At 35.9% G+C, this 22,468-nt stretch overlaps 1 protein-coding gene across 1 annotated transcript in view; it reads right to left on the bottom strand.

The window, feature by feature from the left end:
* LOC149791191 (glycerol-3-phosphate dehydrogenase [NAD(+)], cytoplasmic-like) overlaps positions 1–22,468 on the bottom strand; it is a 50,384-nt gene that overhangs the window by 10,299 nt on the left and 17,617 nt on the right. The window contains exons 4-6 of the mRNA XM_089969640.1: positions 4,225–4,366; positions 2,467–2,579; positions 1,407–1,527 (exon numbers count right to left, since the gene is read on the bottom strand). Coding sequence (XP_089825766.1) covers positions 1,407–1,527; positions 2,467–2,579; positions 4,225–4,366 — 376 coding nt within the window. The remainder of the gene's footprint in view (positions 1–1,406; positions 1,528–2,466; positions 2,580–4,224; positions 4,367–22,468) is intronic.

The raw sequence follows: 22,468 nt of genomic DNA, 5'->3' as shown, positions 1-22,468 counted from the left end.
CACAGCCCTGGGCCTGTGCCTAAAAATTTATTTTCTTGGAGCACAACAGCTGTACTATGGTATGAAGAATTGCACAGAAATCTTTAGGACAATAAACCCTTCTAAAACAAAGTAAACAAGAAGTACTACAATATAAAATATAAAAGGTAATGACCTGCAATTCTACAAAAGCATATAAAATAAAAAAGGTAAAAACTATAACATCATGAAGATATAGGTAAAACTTTGTGACATAAAAAAAGGTACAATAAAAAGTTCAAAGGTTTTCTCAGGTGGTACATAATCATAAAGTTCCTTAATTGAGTTCACAACAATAAACTTCCATCTCACAGAGTGGAAGACAAAACTCTCAACAATAATGTGTTTTGCTGTTAGAGCATGCACTATGGTCAATGTTCACCCTTCAGGAGGTATACCCTGACCACAGAGCATACCTTGCCATTGTCCAGTGAAACACATTTTTGTCAAGGAGTGAAAAACTAGCCACTGATGTAAAGAATCCAATCCCAGATTATAATACAAAACAGCCTTGAACGTTACCATGATAATGCAGCTGTGGCATGGAAATTATTTTACAATCCACTCAAGAAATGCATTTGTAACTTGTACCATTTTCATTCACCATTCAATGTTCCAAAGTTTTGCATTTGCACTATCCGTTTCCTTTAAAATGCATTCTGCAGTTTGTTTACATTCAACCAAAATTACCAATTTCAAGTCTGTACTAAGCCTTGCCTCCCTCACTTATATCCCAAATCTAAACCTACTGACATGTGTTACCAGAGAGAAATACATTGCTGAAAAAACTGCGCTTTGCACAAATCAATATGGAACAATATTACAAAGTGGGTGAGGAAAAAGATATTCTCTATACATAAAAAGGTAAGGGCTGTTCCATTAAAACATACATGGGACCAGGGAAGGCACTTTTAAAGTGGGGTACTCACTGATAGATGCACTTAGAATTTTCTTATAATTTTAATATGAACGCTGTGAAATCAAAGTATCCAGGCATATATTTTAAAAAAAACTGCCTTCCCTGGGTACCACATATGTTTCAATGGAACAGCCCTAAATAAAGACCTGTGCATTTAAGATGTGTGAAAAATTTCTTTTCTTTGTTTATACATTGAAGTTTTTTAATCTCTGCCCAAAATATAGACAAAATATCAATTTTCTGCCCATTTTAAACCCACATTTTCAATGTTGATTTGGTTGTATAGAGTTTTATGATAACATGTGATACAATTAATTCAATGAACTTCCAACATTTGTTTAAACACACATTACTGTAATTATGGCCATGCCAATCTACCTGTCCAACTTTGGCAAAACCTCTTTTTTTGTTTTTACAACTTATGGAAACAGGTAAAGGTTATCATAATGGGATAAAACTGTTCTCTCACCTGGATAGAAAACCTCACAAAATTTAACCATTTCCATAAGGCCTAATCTAATTACAGCAGCTTTAGTGTTGTCCCCAAATCCTAAACCATCAGCAAATCCTGCACCAACTGCCACGATGTTCTGCAAACAAAAGAGATCATGTAGATTTTTTAAAAAAATTAAATGGACAGGAATTTTCATTAATTTAATGAGGAAACTAAATACCTACTAATTTCTAATTCCTTAAGGATGAACAGATCTTTACAGTCATCACAACCTATTCTGGGTTCCACAGTAAGGGCTGTCTGAAGTCTGGGCAGGTATATTCTAAGTAAGGGTTAGTTTGGGCTACAAGTTGTTGCCCCATTCAAACTATTTCTTATTTACTTTCAGAATACCAATTCAAAGTTTATTAATATTGTGAAATGCCAATAATCAAAGAATGTCTGTCCAAATTTTTTTAAAAACTGTCCGAGAAACAAAAATAAACCAATGGTCATCATTCAATTGTAGAAAACAATACCTCAAAGCTTGTATAAATTTGTTATATCACTGTACAAATTTATCCAAATAGACATGTGTTAATGAGGCCAATACATGAAATATCTTGTTTAATGCTCTGATGGTCTGGTAATATGCATGAAAAACAATGCTGTCCCCATGTGATCATCTGGATAATGTCTTATGTTTAATTTAGGCAAATGTGTTTGAAATGTAATGAATGGGGTCAAAGCTACATACATATCAGATAGGCAATAGATTATGGAAAAGTATATATAAAAGATAAACTGTCATAGGCAATAGATCATGGGAAAGTATATATAAAAGATGAATTGTCATAGGCAATGGATCATGGGAAAGTATATATAAAAGATGAATTGTCATAGGCAATAATAGATCATGGGAAGTAAATACAATAGATACACTGTCATAGGCAATAGATCATGGGAAGTAAATATAAAAGATAAACTGTCATAGGCAATGGATCATGGGAAAGTAAATACAATAGATACACTGTCATAGCCAATAGATCACTGGAAAGTAAATATAAAAAGATAAACTGTCACACTCTTATCCTACCTTTAGGGCGCCACAGACTTCAACAGTGTCCTCATCTTCAGAAATTACTATCCTGAAGTACTTAGTCTGGAAAAGTGTTTTCAGCAGCTGGCCATTCTTAGGGTCCTTGCAACCTAAAAGAAAAGAATCTGGTCTTATTTGTCATGCATGGTCAAAAACATATCCCAAGTTCTTTTTCATGATGAAAGTTAAGAAATAGAGAATACAATATATGTGCAGAAACTAAGCTCAACAAAACTGAATTGTACTACAGTAAAACCTGTCTTGAGAGACCACTGCTATGAGAGACCACCTGTCTTGAGAGACCAGGTTCTCCATGTACAGATTTAGAGATTATATAGTGTTATAACCTGTTATGAGAGACCACCTGTCATGAGAGACCATTATGTTTTGGCAGAAGGGGTGGTCTTTCAAGACAGGTTCCACTGTAGCTACATCTCCCACAGACATTAAATTAAAACTGTCTTATGACAAATCTGAGGGACCCTTTTCCTGATGTACAAACAGTACTGCCCCCATAACCATACTCACCTTAAAATAGAAACCATGTCATAAAACTAGGGGCCTTAAAATGAGGGAGTGCTGTACCCAAATGGTCCCATAACCACTGATACAACTTTATGGTCTTAAACTAAGTAATAGAAAAGAGCAAAAACCAACAAGTTGTGTAAAATTCCACAAACAATTAATTTTCCCTAACATACAAAAAGTGAAAATTTAAAAAGAACTTACAGTATTGTGAATTAAATCCCCAATAGTCCTAAAAGATCTATCACAAGTCCAAATGTATATAATTCCAATTTAATTCCAGTGGTGTTCCAAATAAATTCCAATTTGAATGTGCTGATATGTCTGTAGTCTTGAATGTGCTAACATGCCAATGGCATGGAGTGTTGCAATGTGTTAACAGTCTTTTGATGTATCACAATAATAATATCTAGAATGTCCTTGACATACTTAAGTTGCATTTTGCATTTACCAGTAGTCAGTAGTTTAGTTTATTTTTGTCTTTCACCAAGATACCATAAATATCTCTGCAACCATTCTTGGTTTTAAGACGGTTTTTTATTTGCAATCCAAGGTTTTTCCAAAAATTAATGTATGGAATGAAATAGATTATCTATTAATACATGATTTTATGTAGTTACGGACACCTGCATATTGTAGAAAGTAGTCCCAATATTATATATATCATTTACTTTTCGCCATGAAAGGAATCGTCCAAAACTCTGGACAATATCGTTTATAAATAGAATACCTTTTTCAAACTATTCTTTTTGCTCAAAAATAAAGAGACTCTGACCTTAATATTTTCATTACATATCAGGGCCTCAGCAAAAAAAAAATGTGATAAAGTCTTTCGAATGCACTTCTTGGAGGATATGCTATAGCAAATAAAAACATCCTTCCAAAGTATATGAGAAATATGAGCTATATATTATGTTGTTTGCAAAATAAATGTCTCCAGCCAAGTAGACCATTAACTTGATTTTGTACTAAGGTCAATTAAAAAATACAGATATACATAACACAATCATGGAGAAAAGCCAACAAACAATATAAATTAAATATACACAACACTATACTTGTCTTACAATAAGAATCATGTTGTATTAATGGGCATTACAGTCAGGAGTACTGTTTCCATTACTACAGCATCAGAGTGATTGTACCTGATGAAATATAACAGTTACACGGCTATTAAGTTTCATTAATTTAGTTGAGACCTGAATTAAGAATTTAGTTTCAGTCTTGTACCTATTGTAGCCTCACAGTAGTTTTCACCAGCAACCTCATTGGCTATGTTGGCCCCCATCAGACTTGCACATGGTATATTCAGTACCTCTCGCACTACTGTTGTTATGAGAAGTATACCTCCTCCTTCCTTCACATCAAAGCCCTGAGGGGAAAAAAAGTACAGAAAATACAATGAAGCCTTTTGCAGTACTCCATCATCACAACATTGTCCGTGGGAGTCACAGAAAAATGTACTGCCTTTAAATGCAAATAATGTTATGCCTACAAGAAGAAATGGATCCATGATCATACCGTACAATAGGAAAGTGGGGCTAATATCATGACAATGATGCAGTGATTTCATTTATTCATGCGGGTATCAATCATCATGGTGAAAGTGGGGTCTAATATCGTGACAATGATGCAGTGATTTCATTTATCCATGCAGGTATCAATCATCATGGTTTTGTGAGAAATGATATTTTCTGTAGCATTTAAATTTGAGGATTGGGAAAGACCTCCTGTTTTCTTTTTTGATGGAAAGATCATTTTTTAAATTGTATTTTTTCAATTCACTGTTTGTAGCAACCATGAAATCCGAAAAAATGGCACCTCACAAAAAATAACTAAAAATAGTGAACTTACAGTTACTGTACATGTAATCTTTAATCATGTCAGGTTTCAATTTTTTCCCTTCAAATAGTAAACTTTATTGCAGTATACACTGTCATAAGTGACTGATTTCTATCTGGGTTCCTTAAAGTTATTTTGTCATTGTCTTTTAACCACTCATTAGGAAATTGTTCAGACAAGTGAATTTCTGAAGCCCTGCACATGGTTTTATTGGCTTATTTGATCCAGCCCTGTATGTGATTCGATTGGCTTATTTAAACCAGTCATGCATGTGATACTATTGGTGTATTTTAATAAGCCCAGCATGTGATTTTACTGGCTTATTTAAAGCAGGCCTGTATGCGATTCTATTGGCTTATTTATAACCAGCCCAGCATGTGATTCTAAATTTTGCTTATTTAAAGCAGCCCTGTAAGTGATTTTATTTGCTTATTTATAACCAGTTCTACATGTGATTGTATTGTCTTATTTAAATCAGCCATTCATGTGCTTTTATTGTCTTATTTAAACCATTGATATATCTGTCAAACTAATAGGACTCATTCTTATGATTTCCTAACTGAACTTTCATTACATGAACTATTTACAAGTTATTACATGAACCATTTACAGGTTATTACATGAACCATTTACAAATTATTACATGAACTATTTACAAGTTATTACATGAAGCATTTACAAGTTATTACATGAACCATTTACAAGTTATTACATGAACCATTTACAAGTTTGATTTGAGAATACTACATCTTGACAAGAGCACTCCATCTTGAGTGAAAATTTGTTGTGTAACTCAACCCCAATTATTCTGCTGGCAAACTGCATCATGGATACACTTTGACCTCTTTGATGCAATTTAATGAAATGTCAAGAGTATATAGGCAATAGAAGAAAGAGCTGATTACACGTGGGTCCTTCATCAACAGCATCTGGTACAATGGCATTGCCCTGATGAATGTTACAACATGTCAACCATTCTGGTACAATGGCATTGCCCTAATGAATGTTACAACATGTTAACCATTCTGGTACAATGGCATTGCCCTAATGAATGTTGCAACATGTTAACCATTCTGGTACAATGGCATTGCCCTGATGAATGTTACAACATGTCAACCATTCTGGTACAATGGCATTGGCCTGATGAATGTTACAACATGTCAACTATTCTGGTACAATGGCATTGCCATGATGTTACAACATGTCAACCATTCTGGTACAATGGCATTGGCCTGATGAATGTTACAACATGTCAACCATTTTGGTACAATGGCATTGCCCTGATGAATGTTACAACATGTCAACCATTCTGGTACAATGGCATTGCCCTGATGAATGTTACAACATGTCATTGCCATGATGAATGTTAACAACATGTCAACCATTCTGGTACAATGGCATTGCCATGATGAATGTTACAACATGTCAACCATTCTGGTACAATGGCATTGCCCTGATGAATGTTACATGTCAACCATTCTGGTACAATGGCATTGGCCTGATGAATGTTACAGCATGTCAACCATTCTGGTACAATGGCATTGGCCTGATGAATGTTACAACATGTCAACCATTCTGATACAATGGCATTGGCCTGATGAATGTTACAACATGTCAACCATTCTGGTACAATGGCATTGCCATGATGAATGTTACTACATGTCAACCATTCTGGTACAATGGCATTGGCCTGATGAATGTTACAACATGTCAACCATTCTGGTACAATGGCATTGGCATGATGAATGTTACAACATGTCAACCATTCTGGTACAATGGCATTGCCATGATGAATGTTACAACATGTCAACCATTCTGGTACAACGGCATTGCCATGATGAATGTTACAACATGTCAACCATTCTGGTACAATGGCATTGGCCTGATGAATGTTACAACATGTCAACCATTCTGGTACAATGGCATTGCCATGATGAATGTTACTACATGTCAACCATTCTGGTACAATGGCATTGGCCTGATGAATGTTACAACATGTCAACCATTCTGGTACAATGGCATTGCCCTGATGAATGTTACAACATGTCAACTATTCTGGTACAATGGCACTGCCATGATGAATGTTACAACATGTCAACCATTTTGGTACAATGGCATTGCCCTGATGAATGTTACAACATGTCAACCATTCTAGTACAATGGCATTGCCCTGATGAATGTTACAACATGTTAACCATTCTGGTACAATGGCATTGCCCTGATGAATGTTACAACATGTTAACCATTCTGGTACAATGGCATTGCCCTGATGAATGTTACAACATGTTAACCATTCTGGTACAATGGCATTGCCCTGATGAATGTTACATGTTAACCATTTTGGCTTAAGTTTGTAACCCGTCCTGCTCTAGCCTTTATTCAATAGGGAATTATGTGTATTACAAACCCACAAACCTTGGGTAATTTTCTTGGGTGGTGGTGGGGAGAATGCAATTTAAGAGCAGAGATTTGCTCTAGTTAATTTGTATTGAATCCTAGCTGTCAAATTGTTTCCTAAAAGTCCATAGTGTACGAAATAATCTACCATAGATTCTGAACTGATTGGCTTCACATCTACATATGCCTTTCTAGTTGTCTCTCTGTTTTTGCATGGGTGGGGGTGGGGGGAGAAGATCTAGATTTAAACATGACTCAAAGCTATGGGAAGCTGTAGTGGTTCTATTTGGTAAGTGTTAACAGAGAATAAGGCTGTAAAAAGTATTCTGAAATTTTATAAGAGGCTCCTTCAGACTGCAAGTTGTAGTTGTTGTCGGGTTTAACGCCATTTTTCAGCACAAGATAGGTTATACATGGCGGCCAGTATTACTGGTGGAGGAAGAACCCAGGAAATCCCCGGAAAGAACCACCGACCCTCGAGAAGCTACTGGCAAGCTTTCTCACATACCCACATTGGCCGAATCCGAGACTCGAACCTACGCAGACAGAGGTGAGATGGCAGTGATCCGTAATGGAGAGCGCTTTAGACCACTCAGCCACTCGGGGCCCCCTCAGACTGCAAGACTCTAAGCTGTAGCTTGTTATGCCGAAATCTGGCCTCGAGAGGGAAACGCAATACTATCCACCTATCTGTCTACCAATAATATCTACACCAATGGATGAAAGTGCACCAAACTAGATACATGTACATAGGTTGCCCAAATATGTGAGAATCTTCCCTTAAAGACCTGGGGGGGGGGGGAGGAGAATGGAAGTTCAAAGGCAAAATGTGCCAAAATTGCAATTAGCATGACACTTTATATTTTATTTCTTTTAACTTTGTACACGGCGATGGTAAACAATATATAATATTTGTGAAACAAAGCTACACTGTTCGACTTGTATCAAGTATGCACATGTAAATATGCACCTTTGATCCCTTATTCCAAACCAGAAATAAGAAAAACAAAATTATTATTTGATTCAAGAATAATCATCAAACATAGTTTTAACTGTTTTGTTCAGTTTATCTGTAACCAATGCTAACAATGTGCACCTTGATATGGGTCAAAAATGCTAGGCATACTGCATGTAATGTGAACAAGGGTTGATAAGGATCAGTCATGTACACCTGACTAACTCTATTGGAAAGCATTTAAAACTATGATAATGTTTCATACTGAGTAATAGAATTAAAAAAATTCAAACATTTCACAACACCTTTTCTTTCCCTGCCCCAGTATATGAATATATCAAATGGACAATTGGTACTTTAATTAATCAATTTAGAGTTCCAGTACATGCAGTAACTGCATTTTGTAGTTATTTCAAATTTACAGGCATGATCCAAGGGTTGTTAGGTTTAACAGGTTTGCTAGACACCGACCTAAATAGACAATGACCTATATATACACAGACTGATTATGTCAAACAGATAACTGTATTCTACCCGCATTAAGATTCAACATGTGTATGATGTCAATTACAATGTTGGATAGAAATCCTTGTGTAGTTCAGATGGGTTTGCACTTTGAACCAATAGATATTTCATGTGCCATATACACAGTACTTATCTTTATTACGTTAAAAGTAGGTTAATAAATATTTCATGTGAAGGCTATGATATCTGTCCTTCATTTTCAAATGAACTTACAATCTCACCATCATGTTGTACAGACTTGTATGTACTGAAAATTAGTTTATAATATTGTAATTATATTTACCATCGTTACCATATATTATTACTTATGGTATTCAGGATTTAAATATGTTAAAAGATTTAATACTGTTTACATCATTTTCTTTCATTCTTTAAATTTAAATAATTAAAAAGATTTTAATGAAGTTTCTTCAGAGACTCGGGATATTTAATTTCTTTTAAAATAATTAATGAAAAGCTTACACACACATACCCAGCGCCCCCACCCCCACAAATACAGACACACATTCAAAATTATAACTCAACAATCTTACTCACTTTTATACCTGTAGGAACTTTCTCATAGTCCAACGTGAGCATGCTGGGAATTCATTAGGGTACATTGATAAATGAGGGTGCTGGGAATTCATTAGGGTACATTGATAAATGAGGGTGCTGGGAACTCATAAGGGTATTAGGATTTGGAAATCAAATTTAATTCAACCATTGGTGCAAAACAATTGCAATCATTAATGAAACTCATCAACTCCTATAGATGGCATATGTTTACTATCAACCTTTGGTTCCCCATTTCAAGAACTTTGCTCAGAGACAAAACTTTAAGAAGCAATGAACCAGTCCTGAAAATGTACAAAATATCTCTAGGATCTACTGTCAGACTAAGGTTCCTCTGAATGGCACATAACTAATTCATTCATAAAGACTTCAGTATCTGATACTTGACCATTCAACCACCTGGAGTCCTGTTAATGACTGATACTTGACCATTCAACCACCCGAGTCCTGTTAATGACTGATACTTGACCATTCAACCACCTGGAGTCCTGTTAATGACTGATACTTGACCATTCAACCACCCGAGTCCTGTTAATGACTGATACTTGACCATTCAACCACCTGGAGTCCTGTTAATGACTGATACTTTAACATTCAACCACTTGGAGTCCTGTTAATGATGATACTTGACCATTCAACCACCTGCAGTAGTGTTAAAGACTGATACTTTTGCAAATGTGAACTCAACATAATTTTGCACATTTATGACCAGTTGCCTTGACTCTGATCTGTGAATTGCAGACTCTGAGATTCAATAAGGAGCTGCCATTCTTCAACAACAATCCAAGTGTGAAACTGGTGATAACTGGGTGCTGAAAACTTGGAGGAAATAATCATGCAGAACTTAAAATGACAATTACAACGCCTGTGACCTTGCCATTTGACATGTGGGCTTGTGAATCAATACACAGAAGTCTCTGTCATGTATAGATCACACGTACTTATGAAGTTTGATGAAAACTGGATCCAGTAAACTTGATTATTGATTGGAAGCCCCATAAATTAAAATGTCTGCTCCAGTGACCCTGAACGTTTGCTTCTATACTCAAAATCAATTCGGAGCAGTTACTCCCCAAACATAGTGTAGCCATGAAAATTGACAAAATAATTGCCAAGAAAATTTGACTACTTATGCAAAAAGGAAATCACTTTTCTTGGTTCCTGTGACCTTAACTTTGGACCTAGCTGCACCAAAACTGAAAGGCATTGCAAGGCAACATGGGGTAAGTGAGAAATCAACCTTATGACCATGTAAAAGAAGGGGGATGAAATAGAAGTAAAACCCCTTATAAACAAAACAAATATTTTCCTACTAACCCTACTCTCCTGTAACTTTCCTACCATCCCCTTAGAAACAAAACTAAAATCCCCCATATATCCTTATAATCCCAATAAACCTAGCAGCAAAACATAATAAATGAGTAAGAATACACCCACACTATACACACAAACATACTTCTGTATGATCATATGCAAGAGTTGGAATGCTCTCTCTCTCAAAAACTCATACAAGGGAAGTGAAGTAAACGTTAAACCTCTTATAAACAAAACAAAGTCGCTCATAAAACTCCTGAAACTTTCCTATCATCCCCATAAAAAGAAAACAACCACCAATACCAAACTTATGACTCAAGCAGTGAAGTGAAAAGAAAGATAAGGGTATGAATATACACACAAGCATACTTATATAATGTCACGTATGGAGTGACGGAAGAGAAAAGTGTAGAGAACTTGCACACATGCACAAACATAATGAAAGACTTTCAAACAAGACAGAAGAGTGAGGTTTCAGTTTAAGTTTTAAAAGACTGTTTTCATTTTGTTGCATCTAGATCCAACTTCTCATTAAACTGCTGCCAGTTGTGGCAAGAAGTGTGATGCTGTCGATGCCACATGAGGCAAGTTTGCGTCTTCACAATGTCACAAATAAACCATTTTCTTTTTGACACCCTAGATTTAACACTCATTGACCTTATTTGTTTGGTTCACAGTGTTACAAATCTTTTTTATAACACTAGATTTAATACACTGTTATGACACGAGGTCTTAAAATATTTGACAGAAAGAAACTGAAACGAATAAAAATGCAAAAATTTATTTCCTTATAATAAGTGAAAATTCAAAAGACAAAATACTGAGAATTAAATTGAAAATAATCATACATGTCCCATCTTAATGTTCAAGACTACAGAATGTTCTGAATGAATTTCAATAGTCTTGTACATCTGGATCTACCAGAAGCCTGTTATACCAATGATGCTATACAGAATGTTCTGAATGAATTTCAATAGTCTTGTACATCCGGATCTACCAGAAGCCTGTTATACCAATGATACTATACACAATGTTCTGAATGAATTTCAATAGTCTTGTACATCCGGATCCACCAGAAGCCTGTTATACCAATGATGCTATACAGAATGTTCTGAATGAATTTCAATAGTCTTGTACATCCGGATCTACCAGAAGCCTGTTATACCAATGATGCTATACAGAATGTTCTGAATGAATTTCAATAGTCTTGTACATCCAGATCTACCAGAAGCCTGTTATACCAATGATACTATACAGAATGTTCTGAATGAATTTCAATAGTCTTGTACATCCGGATCTACCAGAAGCCTGTTATACCAATGATGCTATAAAGAATGTTCTAAATGAATTTCAATAGTCTTGTACATCTGGATCGACCTGAAGCCTGTTATACCAATGATGCTATAAAGAATGTTCTAAATGAATTTCAATAGTCTTGTACATCTGGATCGACCAGAAGCCTGTTATACCAATGATGCTATCCAGAATGTCTATGAATGTCTTTCAATAGTCTTGTACATCTGGATCTACCAGAAGCCTGTTATACCAATGATGCTGTCCAGAATGTCTTTGAATGAATTTCAAAGTCTTGTACATCCGGATCAACCAGAAGCCTGTTATACCAATGATGCTGTCCAGAATGTATTTGAATGAATTCACAACAAATCAAAAATATTATATTAATCCCAATCAGCACTTTAGTAATTCTAATTCCTCCATTCTGATTCCAAAAACTCAACTGTAAGCTCAACAGATTCAGCGAGACTGATATAATACAGGAATTAATGCTTGTTTACCAAACTCAAATACACATCCCCACTTCATCTACAACACAACAGAATATTCTGGGTTTCCGGTGGAAAATTTCACTAACTCGTACTAAACAAGGACTAGTCTTCAACACAAATTCTAGTAAACATCAGGACAAAAGTCAGGTAGGCAAAACCTCCATTTACAACTTAAAATCATGACAAAACTTCATTCGCAACCTCCAACCATGGACAAAAGTCGAGTGCACAATATAAATTAATTATACATAACAACACTGAAAGAAATGTTGGAATGGAGATGAGATTTAGTTCGGCACAGTCAAACACTCAAAATTGTTGTTAGGCTACATCTTTCTTATAATTTAGGACCGTATTACTTTCTGATTGAGTTTGAAACAGCAAAATTAAAGTAAACTTAAATTGTACATCATACACAGAGTTCCTGTGTTTGACATGACAATAATTTTGTCCTCATAAAAATGCAGAGTGACTCTAGTGCCATAAAAATAAAATGATATCTTAAGAGTTCTATTACAATAAACCTTTTACATTTCAAATACTTGAACTAAAAAAAGACAAGAAACACATTGTTAAAGAACTTATTAAAGTATTTTCCTCATCTATTCTGCATCAACAATATACTGATATTTTTCAGTTCTTTCTTTACAAATTGCTCTGTCATGCACATGACATCACAAACATAGAACCGTATCATCCAAACATTGTAAATGTAATAAATCATGAGTTTCTTGAAATGAAAAAAGTCAAGGTCCAAGCATTGTAATCAGAAAAGTATTCCCAAATGCATGCTTACTTGTACCATTTTAATCTGTGTCTACTTTCTCACTCACGATCACAAATGGGGATACAAAGGGTTTATGAGGTTGCAGGAACGAATTATCATCCAAAGGCTGGAACAAATTTCAATAACACTGAAAACAATGGAAAAGCTACCCCTTTTCCAAACAATCATGGTCTTGTAAGAAGGTGGACTCTCTTGATAGGTAATAAACACTACATAATTGATTAATTGTTGCATTGCACAGATGGTGTTTCACAGAAGTTGTCTTTCAAACAGGTTTTAGTGCACATTTTATAACTTTTTGGTATCCATAATGGTAAATTTTTGTTGGGTTAAGGACCAATTCTCTGATACTGGACTACGAATCAGTTTTTTGTTGGGTTTTGGACTACGAATCAGTTGGAACAGCAGTGTAATGCTGAATAGGGCACTCACCTGTTTACATTCATGTAGAGAAGTGAAAATCAAATAAAAAAAGCAGCATCAAGCATGAAAAGCAAATTATAAGTACAAAAATACAAGTAGAGAAATGATATAATGAACTAAAATCTCTGCAATTTTTAATTAATAGCTACTTGTGTTGCCGTGCCATCAAACATGAAGCCCAACAATTATTTCCACGGACATTCTTTAGGAAGAAAAAAAAACAAGGATGCCAACTCAGTCAACGAGAGTTTAAACTTTAAAATGAGTGCATGATCTTCAGTTTGATTCCAAACTATAATGTAAATATACAGAGAGTGTAAGTGGAACAATAATTACTCAAACATCTACTACAATGGCAAGATCAAACCATTCCAAGAAGAAACCAGATGCAAATGCAATAATGATCTATGTTGATTCATACCATGAGAAATGTTGGTAGAAGTTTACCGTAACAAATTTCATGAAGATATGAATAATCCTTACCAAAAACCATCCACCCTCACAAGGCCAAGAAAGTCAAGAACGATAAAGAAAGAAAATCATTTGGTACCCTTCACAATGATTTTCACATCTGAACCACCCCCAAAGTGACTTGCAGAAGAGCTACAATGACTGCTTAGAATTATACGGTCAAATTAAAAGAGTCTCAAGTTCCAGCAGAAAAAGCAACTGTCTTCATTGCAGACTTGTTGGAGTTTATATCAGAGGTATTGAAATGATAGTGTCAAGCTAAAGGTCATTTTGAGATTGACCATCACTGATGGACATAAATCTTGTTTGAACTGAACTTTGAACACCTGCAGAATGAGCTTCTTCCAAAATCTTGGACAAAATTCAACATGTCCAACAAAATTCAAAATGCCTAACAAACAAATGATGACTTTGATATGACTGACAGAAAAGCCACCTTTCATACCATATGATCTTCATGTGGCAATGGACACCATAAAGGTTTATTGGTGTATACAAAACAATGCACTGTCCAGATTAACAACAGTGAAGATCAGATGTGTTTAGCCGATGTCATCACAATTGCTCAAACTTGCGTAGAGAAAAATGACACACTAGAATGGAAATGATCATGGGAGGGTATTACACAATCAGACAGAGCCAAACATCCAAGCGAAGAAGGAATTGCAATGAGATTGTGCAATGAATACTGAAAAAACAAAAATATGCTCACATTACTAGTATCACAGTATTTCTTGGATAAAGATCCCAATCTGAAAAATCAACATGCCCAATGCAAAGTGACTAGGACTGACACTGAACAATCATTTCAGTCAAGTGGTGAACTTTGACCTGTTGAAAGAAGATTTAAAGTCAGGCCAATATCATGACTTTCATATCAGAATGGCCAAACCTCACAATACTAGGTTACTCAGATCATCAGCATGCCCTTTAGAAAAGGTGTGAAGGTTGGGCTATAAAAAACATCTGCCTGATCACATCACAATATCTTATGGTTATTGTGGTAAAGTTTGGGCTATAAAAAACATCTGCCTGATCACATCACAATATCTTATGGTTATTGTGGTAAAGTTTGGGCTATAAGAAACAAGTGCCGGGACACATCCTAATATCTTATGGCTTTTGTTTTCCAACATTTAAAATTATAAAAAAATTAAAGAGAAATGGGACAATAAACTTTACCAAGAATTTGAATTCCACACCTAAACCATGGAATACACCTGCTGACTCCAAGTACAATGCTGCACCCTGAAAGACTAGCAATGCAGTATACTGGATACCATTAGCTCAACAAGACACAGGGGCCCCCCCGAGTGGTCTAAAGTGCTATCCATTACGGATCACTGCCATCTCACCTCTGTCTGCATGGGTTTGAGTCTCGGATTCAGCCAATGTGGGTATTTGAGAAAGCTTGCCAGTAGCTTTTCGTGGGTCGGTGGTTCTTTCCAGGTTCTTCCTCCACCATTAATACTGGCAGCCATGTATAGCCTATTGTGTGCTGAAAAATGGCGTCAAACCCTACAACAACAACTACAAGACACAAATCAAAATAAAATACATTTTCCCATGACTTTGCACAGTGCTTGTGAATTTGCCAGTCAGTTTCAGACTTTCAAAAGGGAATGATCAAAACTTTTCTGTAAGGATTTTTGCCCAAATCTTTAGCAAGAACAGGACTTGTCTGTTTGGAGAAGGAAATAAAGTACAGTGCTTCAGTTGTGTGGAACAACATAAATGGGAGTTAAGATTCAGCTAACCTATAACATTCCATATGGTCTCCACACTACACAGCCACTACCTTCTTTTGGTCAATCCCAAATATCATTCACATGGAAACTTTAGATAATGATTCACTGTGTAACTCATAAGTTTGAATTTACTGAGACTTTGTACAGATTCAAATGAAACTCAAAGATCACATATTTTTTAATCATTTGCATCTGAATTCTATATAGAGGGCAGATTACTTTGAACTGTGAACATGTTATAACACTTTCCATGCGAAAACTTCTGTAATTGGTGCTACAAAAAATGTCCAATGACACCACTCATGACTTCAATGATTAGGAACAACTCGTAAAAGAACTCTGAAGAAACTGACCAGATTCCTTTGAAAACTGGACATGTGCATAGTGTAATTGTTGCTATTTAATTGGCAAAAAAGCATAATTTGAGCATAAAAGTATAATTTATATATTCCATGCCATAATTACATAAAACTATGAAAAATAAACATTTACTTTTGCTACTAACCTGGATCTGCAGCTGGTCAAAATTATTAGCAAAACCTGGCAAAATCCATGTGGATTAGAGCCACAATACAAGTACAAAACTGACAAATCACTTACATTCAACAGTCAAATGAACTAGTCTACAAGTCTAACTTTCAATGAATGATCATAAATTCTACAAATTCTTCAATCAGCTATCATATTCTTCTCAGCAAATTTGTAAAGCGTTGTTAATTTATCCTTATTCTGATCTGACATGTTTTGAAGTTTAAAAAGATCCATCTGCTCTAACAATGTTCAGTCATTTAACATCCACAGGTCAATTCATAAAAGCAAGTTAATCCTAACATCTGATGCCATTTTCTTCAAAAGGACAGACTGGTCCACTAACTATGCTATCAATATCATGAATCTGTGAGGCAAAGTTTCAAATTTAAGAAACCCTTCTCTTTCTTGGAAACATATCATATACAGTTGCTATAGATAGAAAATCAGGAAAGTACATTGAGGTCTAACATGGACAAATTTACCCTTACACAATAGCCTTCCTTTTTAGACTATTATCAAATATATGATGAGAGGGATTAAAGAGATGATAATAAAAATGACAAACTATTTATTCCTTTGTTTTTATTAAAAAAGCGTGATCTATATGCTGGAAAGCATAAGATATAATTAGATGAAAAAAAAGCATAATGATTATGCCAAAAGTGTAATTGCTGGCAAGTATGCATCTGCCATGTGTATGTTAGTAACTGCATATCATGCGTTTCATTGGCAGATTCTCTGTGGCAAATTTTTCACCAGCAAAGACATAAAAGCTAAAATGTTACCTGTACACAACAAGTCCTTGTGTTAAAAGTGTTACAAGTATTGATGAGTACAACGTTTCTAAACACATGTGAAAAACGTCATTTGTCATACTTTATCTGTTCTTCATACTTACCAATAGGTGTGTGTGGCTAACTGGCAAAGCAGCAAATTTATAACTGAAAGAGTCTTGGATTCCACATGTGGAAACAATGAGGTGGATTACTGTCTCACTTCACACTCGTGACTCATGAAACAATGAAAATGTAACCATTGTTTTGAAATGTTAATGTTTTTTTGTTGTATAATGAAAAATTAAACATGTATAAAATATCTTGTGTTCATGTTGACTGTTTCAGAAATTTTCAAACAATCTGTAAGTTTTGGCTGCATTATCCATTCAGAAAGGGATTGATGAAAGGTCGGATCATCAGTGTTGGGAGGTAATGTATCATTGCCATCCTATATAACATATCAGTGACTGGTTCAGGCAAACTTGAATTTGTCAAATGCGCAATCATGCACAAATCTCTTGTTCAGTGTTTCCCTTTACCCTCATTTGCGCTTCAGAGACCCCCAAATTTTTAATTTGACCTAAATTTTTGGTACCAAAGTTTGTTTTTTACTCAGTCTGACTCCCAGGTGATTTTTGACTCTCAGTCTTGCACCCCTAGGGGATACGCTGTCTCTTGTTTGAACATTTTCCATGACGTATCAAATGGTGCTACAAAAAAACGACAATCTGCTTATATGCTATCCAAAGTCAAATAAAATCAATTTTATCTGTAGAAGGAATTCTATTTCATGCCTGGTGTTAAGGACTAGTCATCTACACAACACCTCCCTTGTCTTCAACTGTCAAAAAAAGATTGTAAGAACACCATTCACTTCTTTGCTTATTGACAGAATTCATCATCACTTTCTTTCCAGCTTATCCCCCTGCCAAACTGATTCATGCACTGTGTGCCATCAGTCACAAAAAAATGAACAAATGTGTTCACATTTGTTAGAAGCCTGTCACAAGTGTTACAATGGTTTACTATGACAACTTATGAATTGCTATTGGGAATTGTTCACACTCCTCATGAAATTAAATTGTTTTGAAATAACAAGCTGATACAAGAATCAATACAAAAACCAAACTTAGAGACTGAGAAACAAAAATCATGAGTTCATACTACTTCTCACAAGAAGAAAACTAAACAGAAAATGAACCCTTCAAGAAAGACAAGTATTGCACCTAAAACACACATACTTAACAAAAAATATCATTCTATATCTGCCTCCTCTTCCTCATCTTCTTCTCCAGTACTGATTATGCCAGCGAAACCAAATTTAAGTGTTTCCTCATCTGATGCAAAAAATGGAAACCCATCCCAAAATGGACTTCCACTTTTCCATCTACATCTTCTATTGTTTTACCTGCTGATGCTGCAGCCAATAATGCAGCATCCCTTAAGAAAAAGTGCAAGTCAGAACAGGAATGTTACAGAGTTTACTGGATTTGTCCAAACAAGAATTGGCTTGATTTAATCCACTGAGGATACATCATCATCCAATGCTGCCCTATGTTAAGTTGGTATGATATTCTAACAATAAACCACTCCGGTGGCCTAGAGGTTAGAGCATCCGCCTCAGATACGGGAGGTCGTGGGTTTGATCCCCGGCCGAGTCATACCAAAGACATGCAAGAATGGTACTAACAGCTGTCTCGCTTGGTGCTCAGTATGAAGAGGTTAGTGTTAGGACTGGTGGGCCTGGTGTCAGGATAATGTGATTGGGTGGGACATCATGCTACATGTCTGTGGCATGATGCCCCCAGTGCTAGACATCACTATAAACTGCCACACTGTAGACATCATAGCGATATTACTGAAAAATTGTTAAAGCTATGTTAAAAATCCAAATCACATCACACCAACAATAAGTGAAAACAAATTCCAGTAAAAAGAAGTGTTGGATAAGATCTACTTTAGTTTCTCATAACAAACATGTCTTCATCTTAAAGTTCACACCCTTATCTATGTTCAAAGGAGCCTGCCATAAAAGAAAACAAAACACAGGCTATCCTGTTTTATTAGCTGAATAGTGGGATATCTTATGAGTACTTACCAAAGCCAATGCTTTGTTAGAATTTTCCAAAGGACCTGAGGGTTATGGCTCTATCCTTCATTCTCAAAGGGACTGATGAAAGGTAAGATCAACAATATTTGGAGGCACTGTATCATTGCCATCCCTTAACTGATGGAGCAGGTCATCGAGGTAAACCTGAATTTGTCAAATGTGTGGTTGAAGATGAATAACTTTTGTTTGTTTATCTTCCAAGATGTAACATGGTGTACATGATATTTTCTACCCAGAACAACAGTCACAGACAAAGACAGGATGAAAACAGTCATGATCTAATAATGCCAACAACATGAACACTTTGTGTCTTGATTTGCTTGCCAATCAGCCCTGACCAGAGAACACTGTCATGGTCATCAAATCAATTGTCCAACTCAAAGGCAACATGACAAATGTTTCATGATGGTTCCAGAAGTTAGAAGAGAGAAACATGGCTACTCATCTCAGAAAAAGATCCTAAAAGAGTTGGACGAAGACTGGAGACAAAATGTATTAAAGCTTTCTTGCCTCAGAGTACCAAGTCTTCGTGTTCATTAGCTTACTTGACAGATATTCTTAAAAACAGTGTGAACTCATTACTTATTACCTGTGAAGATCAATACCTGAGAACTTTATTACCTTCTGACCATCAGTTTATACTTAGCTTCCTGGAATCGAGTAGTGAACTTTCTCTCCAAAATCCAAAAGATTCTTGAGCTTATGCTATCAAAAAGGACAAGTCATTCACTTGAAAGCTGTTTGCTTTCCTAATGACCATAATGTGGAATATTTTGATTCATATGGATTTCCTCCTCTGGGAAGAAATGATGTATCCAATCAATTCAGTAAGTAATGTGAGATTATATGAATCAGATTCTGAAGTAGTTATTGGCAACCATTTAGAACTTCTGTGCCAGATCTGTTTAATTGTTGAGTCCAGCATGCCACGTCATATTTATTCCTTGGTTTTTAGTACACACAAAACAAAACTATAATTTGTACAGTGTGCCTTTCCAAAGAGTCTGGTTTGCAACCGTTGGCACACATCACTGGCTGCCAACTTCTTAATGTGACAATGTTGTGTGCGTTTTCTTTGTTAATGCAGTTTTGGATTCCCATTAGAACATTACTGACATGTTCTGAATCTGACTGCATTACAAATGATGCACAAATAGAAGTGTGGTTTCATTATCTTCATGGATACCTATTTTCTTAAGAATGACACCATACAATCTTGTCAACCATTTACATACAAGTATGTTCATGTTAAAGATTTGTCAGTCATATATGAAGAGGAAGGAACTGGCCCTTATTCTCACTCTTTAGGCCCTGTTGATTTTTAAATTCACAAGGTTTAATAAAACAAAATGCTGATTTTGAATAAATGGTATTGATTGGTTTCAACAAATTCTTTTGACGTTATCTTCTTTCTCTCTCTCTATCTGCATTGATCTTTGAATCTGAAAACAAAAGACTGTTGTCTTTTATGCCCATGCCTCCACTTTGTGGGATGATTTTCTTCATGTCTGTACCTCACATATATGAAGTAATGTGTTCAAAGGTCTTGGCATCTATCATTGACCAGTCAAATGAGAATAAAATAAGCCTGCCAGTAAAAGTATGGAATGTGATGAAACCCTTTTTCTATTTAGAAAGAAATGAACCTCCTAGGCAGAATTAAAGTGCATATTGAGAGGAGTATGATCTCCTTCAAATGGAATAGGAACCGATAAGTGAAACAAAGAATGAAGATGCAGATTATATAAAGAGGACATGGAGAGAAAGAGATGAGGGTGCAACAGCAGGTGAGGAGGGAGAGGTAATTCTAGCACCTTAACCAAAACAAAATATAGGCTGTGGCAAAAAGAGGAAGGAAAAAGAAGCAGTGACAGCAGTGCAAGAACTGCCCATAGTTGTACAGAAGGAGAATTTAGTTGGAGACAAATGAGCAAAATATATTCAGTTCTCTGTCTCTATCAGTCAACAGGAGACTTTGTACAAGATGCACCCTTGCTTTTGAACCCAGCTTGGGAAGTGCAGATGCCCTGAATACCAGTAAGATCTTTGATCCATGACAACCAATAGTTCTTTCCAGGACCACCCAGTTCTCTTTGAGACAGTTGTTGTTGTTGTTGTTGTAGGGTTTAACGCCATTTTTCAGCACACAATAGGCTATACATGGTGGCCAGTATTATTGGCGGAGGAAGAACCAGGGAAATCCCTGGAAAGAACCACCGACCCACTAGAAGCTACTGGCAAGCTTTCTCACATACCCACGTTGGTTTAATCCGAGACTCGAAGCAACGCAGACAGAGGTGAGATGGTAGGGATCCATAACGGACAGCGCTTTAGACCACTCGGGGCTTTGAGACAGAGATACTACTCAATAACTGCTAATCTATTTGTAAGTTTTATATGTATTTCACAACTAAAACTTAAAACCCCCACTCCAGTCCTCTGTATTGTGTGCATAATAGTATGTTTGTCTAATCATAAGCACACATACTCTCTTATATGTTACAGTATATACATTTGGGCATAAACGTATTCCTATCCCTTTTTCTCCCTACACTTCACTGCATTATGGGGATGATAAAGGGTGGTAGGGGATCTTATTTTTATTTATAAGGGAATGATAGGGAAGTTATAGGGAAAAGTTTAGTTTCGTTTACAATTAGATTAAATTTCATCCCCATTCTTTAACATCCTACATTTGGTGAGGCAGTATATGAGAGTACTTGCCAAGTATATTCCTAACCTTTTCATTGGTTAGTAAGTTTGGTTGTTGGTCACTCAAATGGCATATTAGTTAGCACATGTTGGTCACTCAAACCACATATTGGTTAGTAAATGTGGGTTTTTGACACTTAAATGGCATAATGGTTAGTAAGTATGGGTATTGGTCACTAGATAAATGGGTACTGGTCAAGTGGCATGCTGCTTAGTAGGTATGAGTGATTGTCAGTAGGTATGAGTACTGGCCAGTATATGTGGGGTGTTGGTCAGTTCAATGACATGTTTTTCACAGCACATTTCTCCATATCACCATATAGACATATGTTAAACCTATGGACAATTATATTATGAACATTCCCCTTTTGCCCTATAGGCACATTATTTAAACATAAAAGCAATATGTCAACAAGGGAAATGTGCTGTTAATTTTAACATTACATTTCCCCTGGTCACCATACAAGTCCATCCTGTGAAAAATATCAATTGTGACTGTTGCCATACTGGTCCATCTGTTGCCACAGAGATAGCAGCTGAA

Source organism: Sinohyriopsis cumingii, chromosome 9 (assembly GCF_028554795.1).
Source record: "Sinohyriopsis cumingii isolate HCF-2022 chromosome 9, ASM2855479v2, whole genome shotgun sequence".
Classification (NCBI taxonomy): Eukaryota; Metazoa; Mollusca; class Bivalvia; order Unionida; family Unionidae; genus Sinohyriopsis; species Sinohyriopsis cumingii.
The sequence above is the reverse complement of the archived record's forward strand: the minus strand, read 5'-3'. Positions and strand labels throughout refer to the sequence as shown.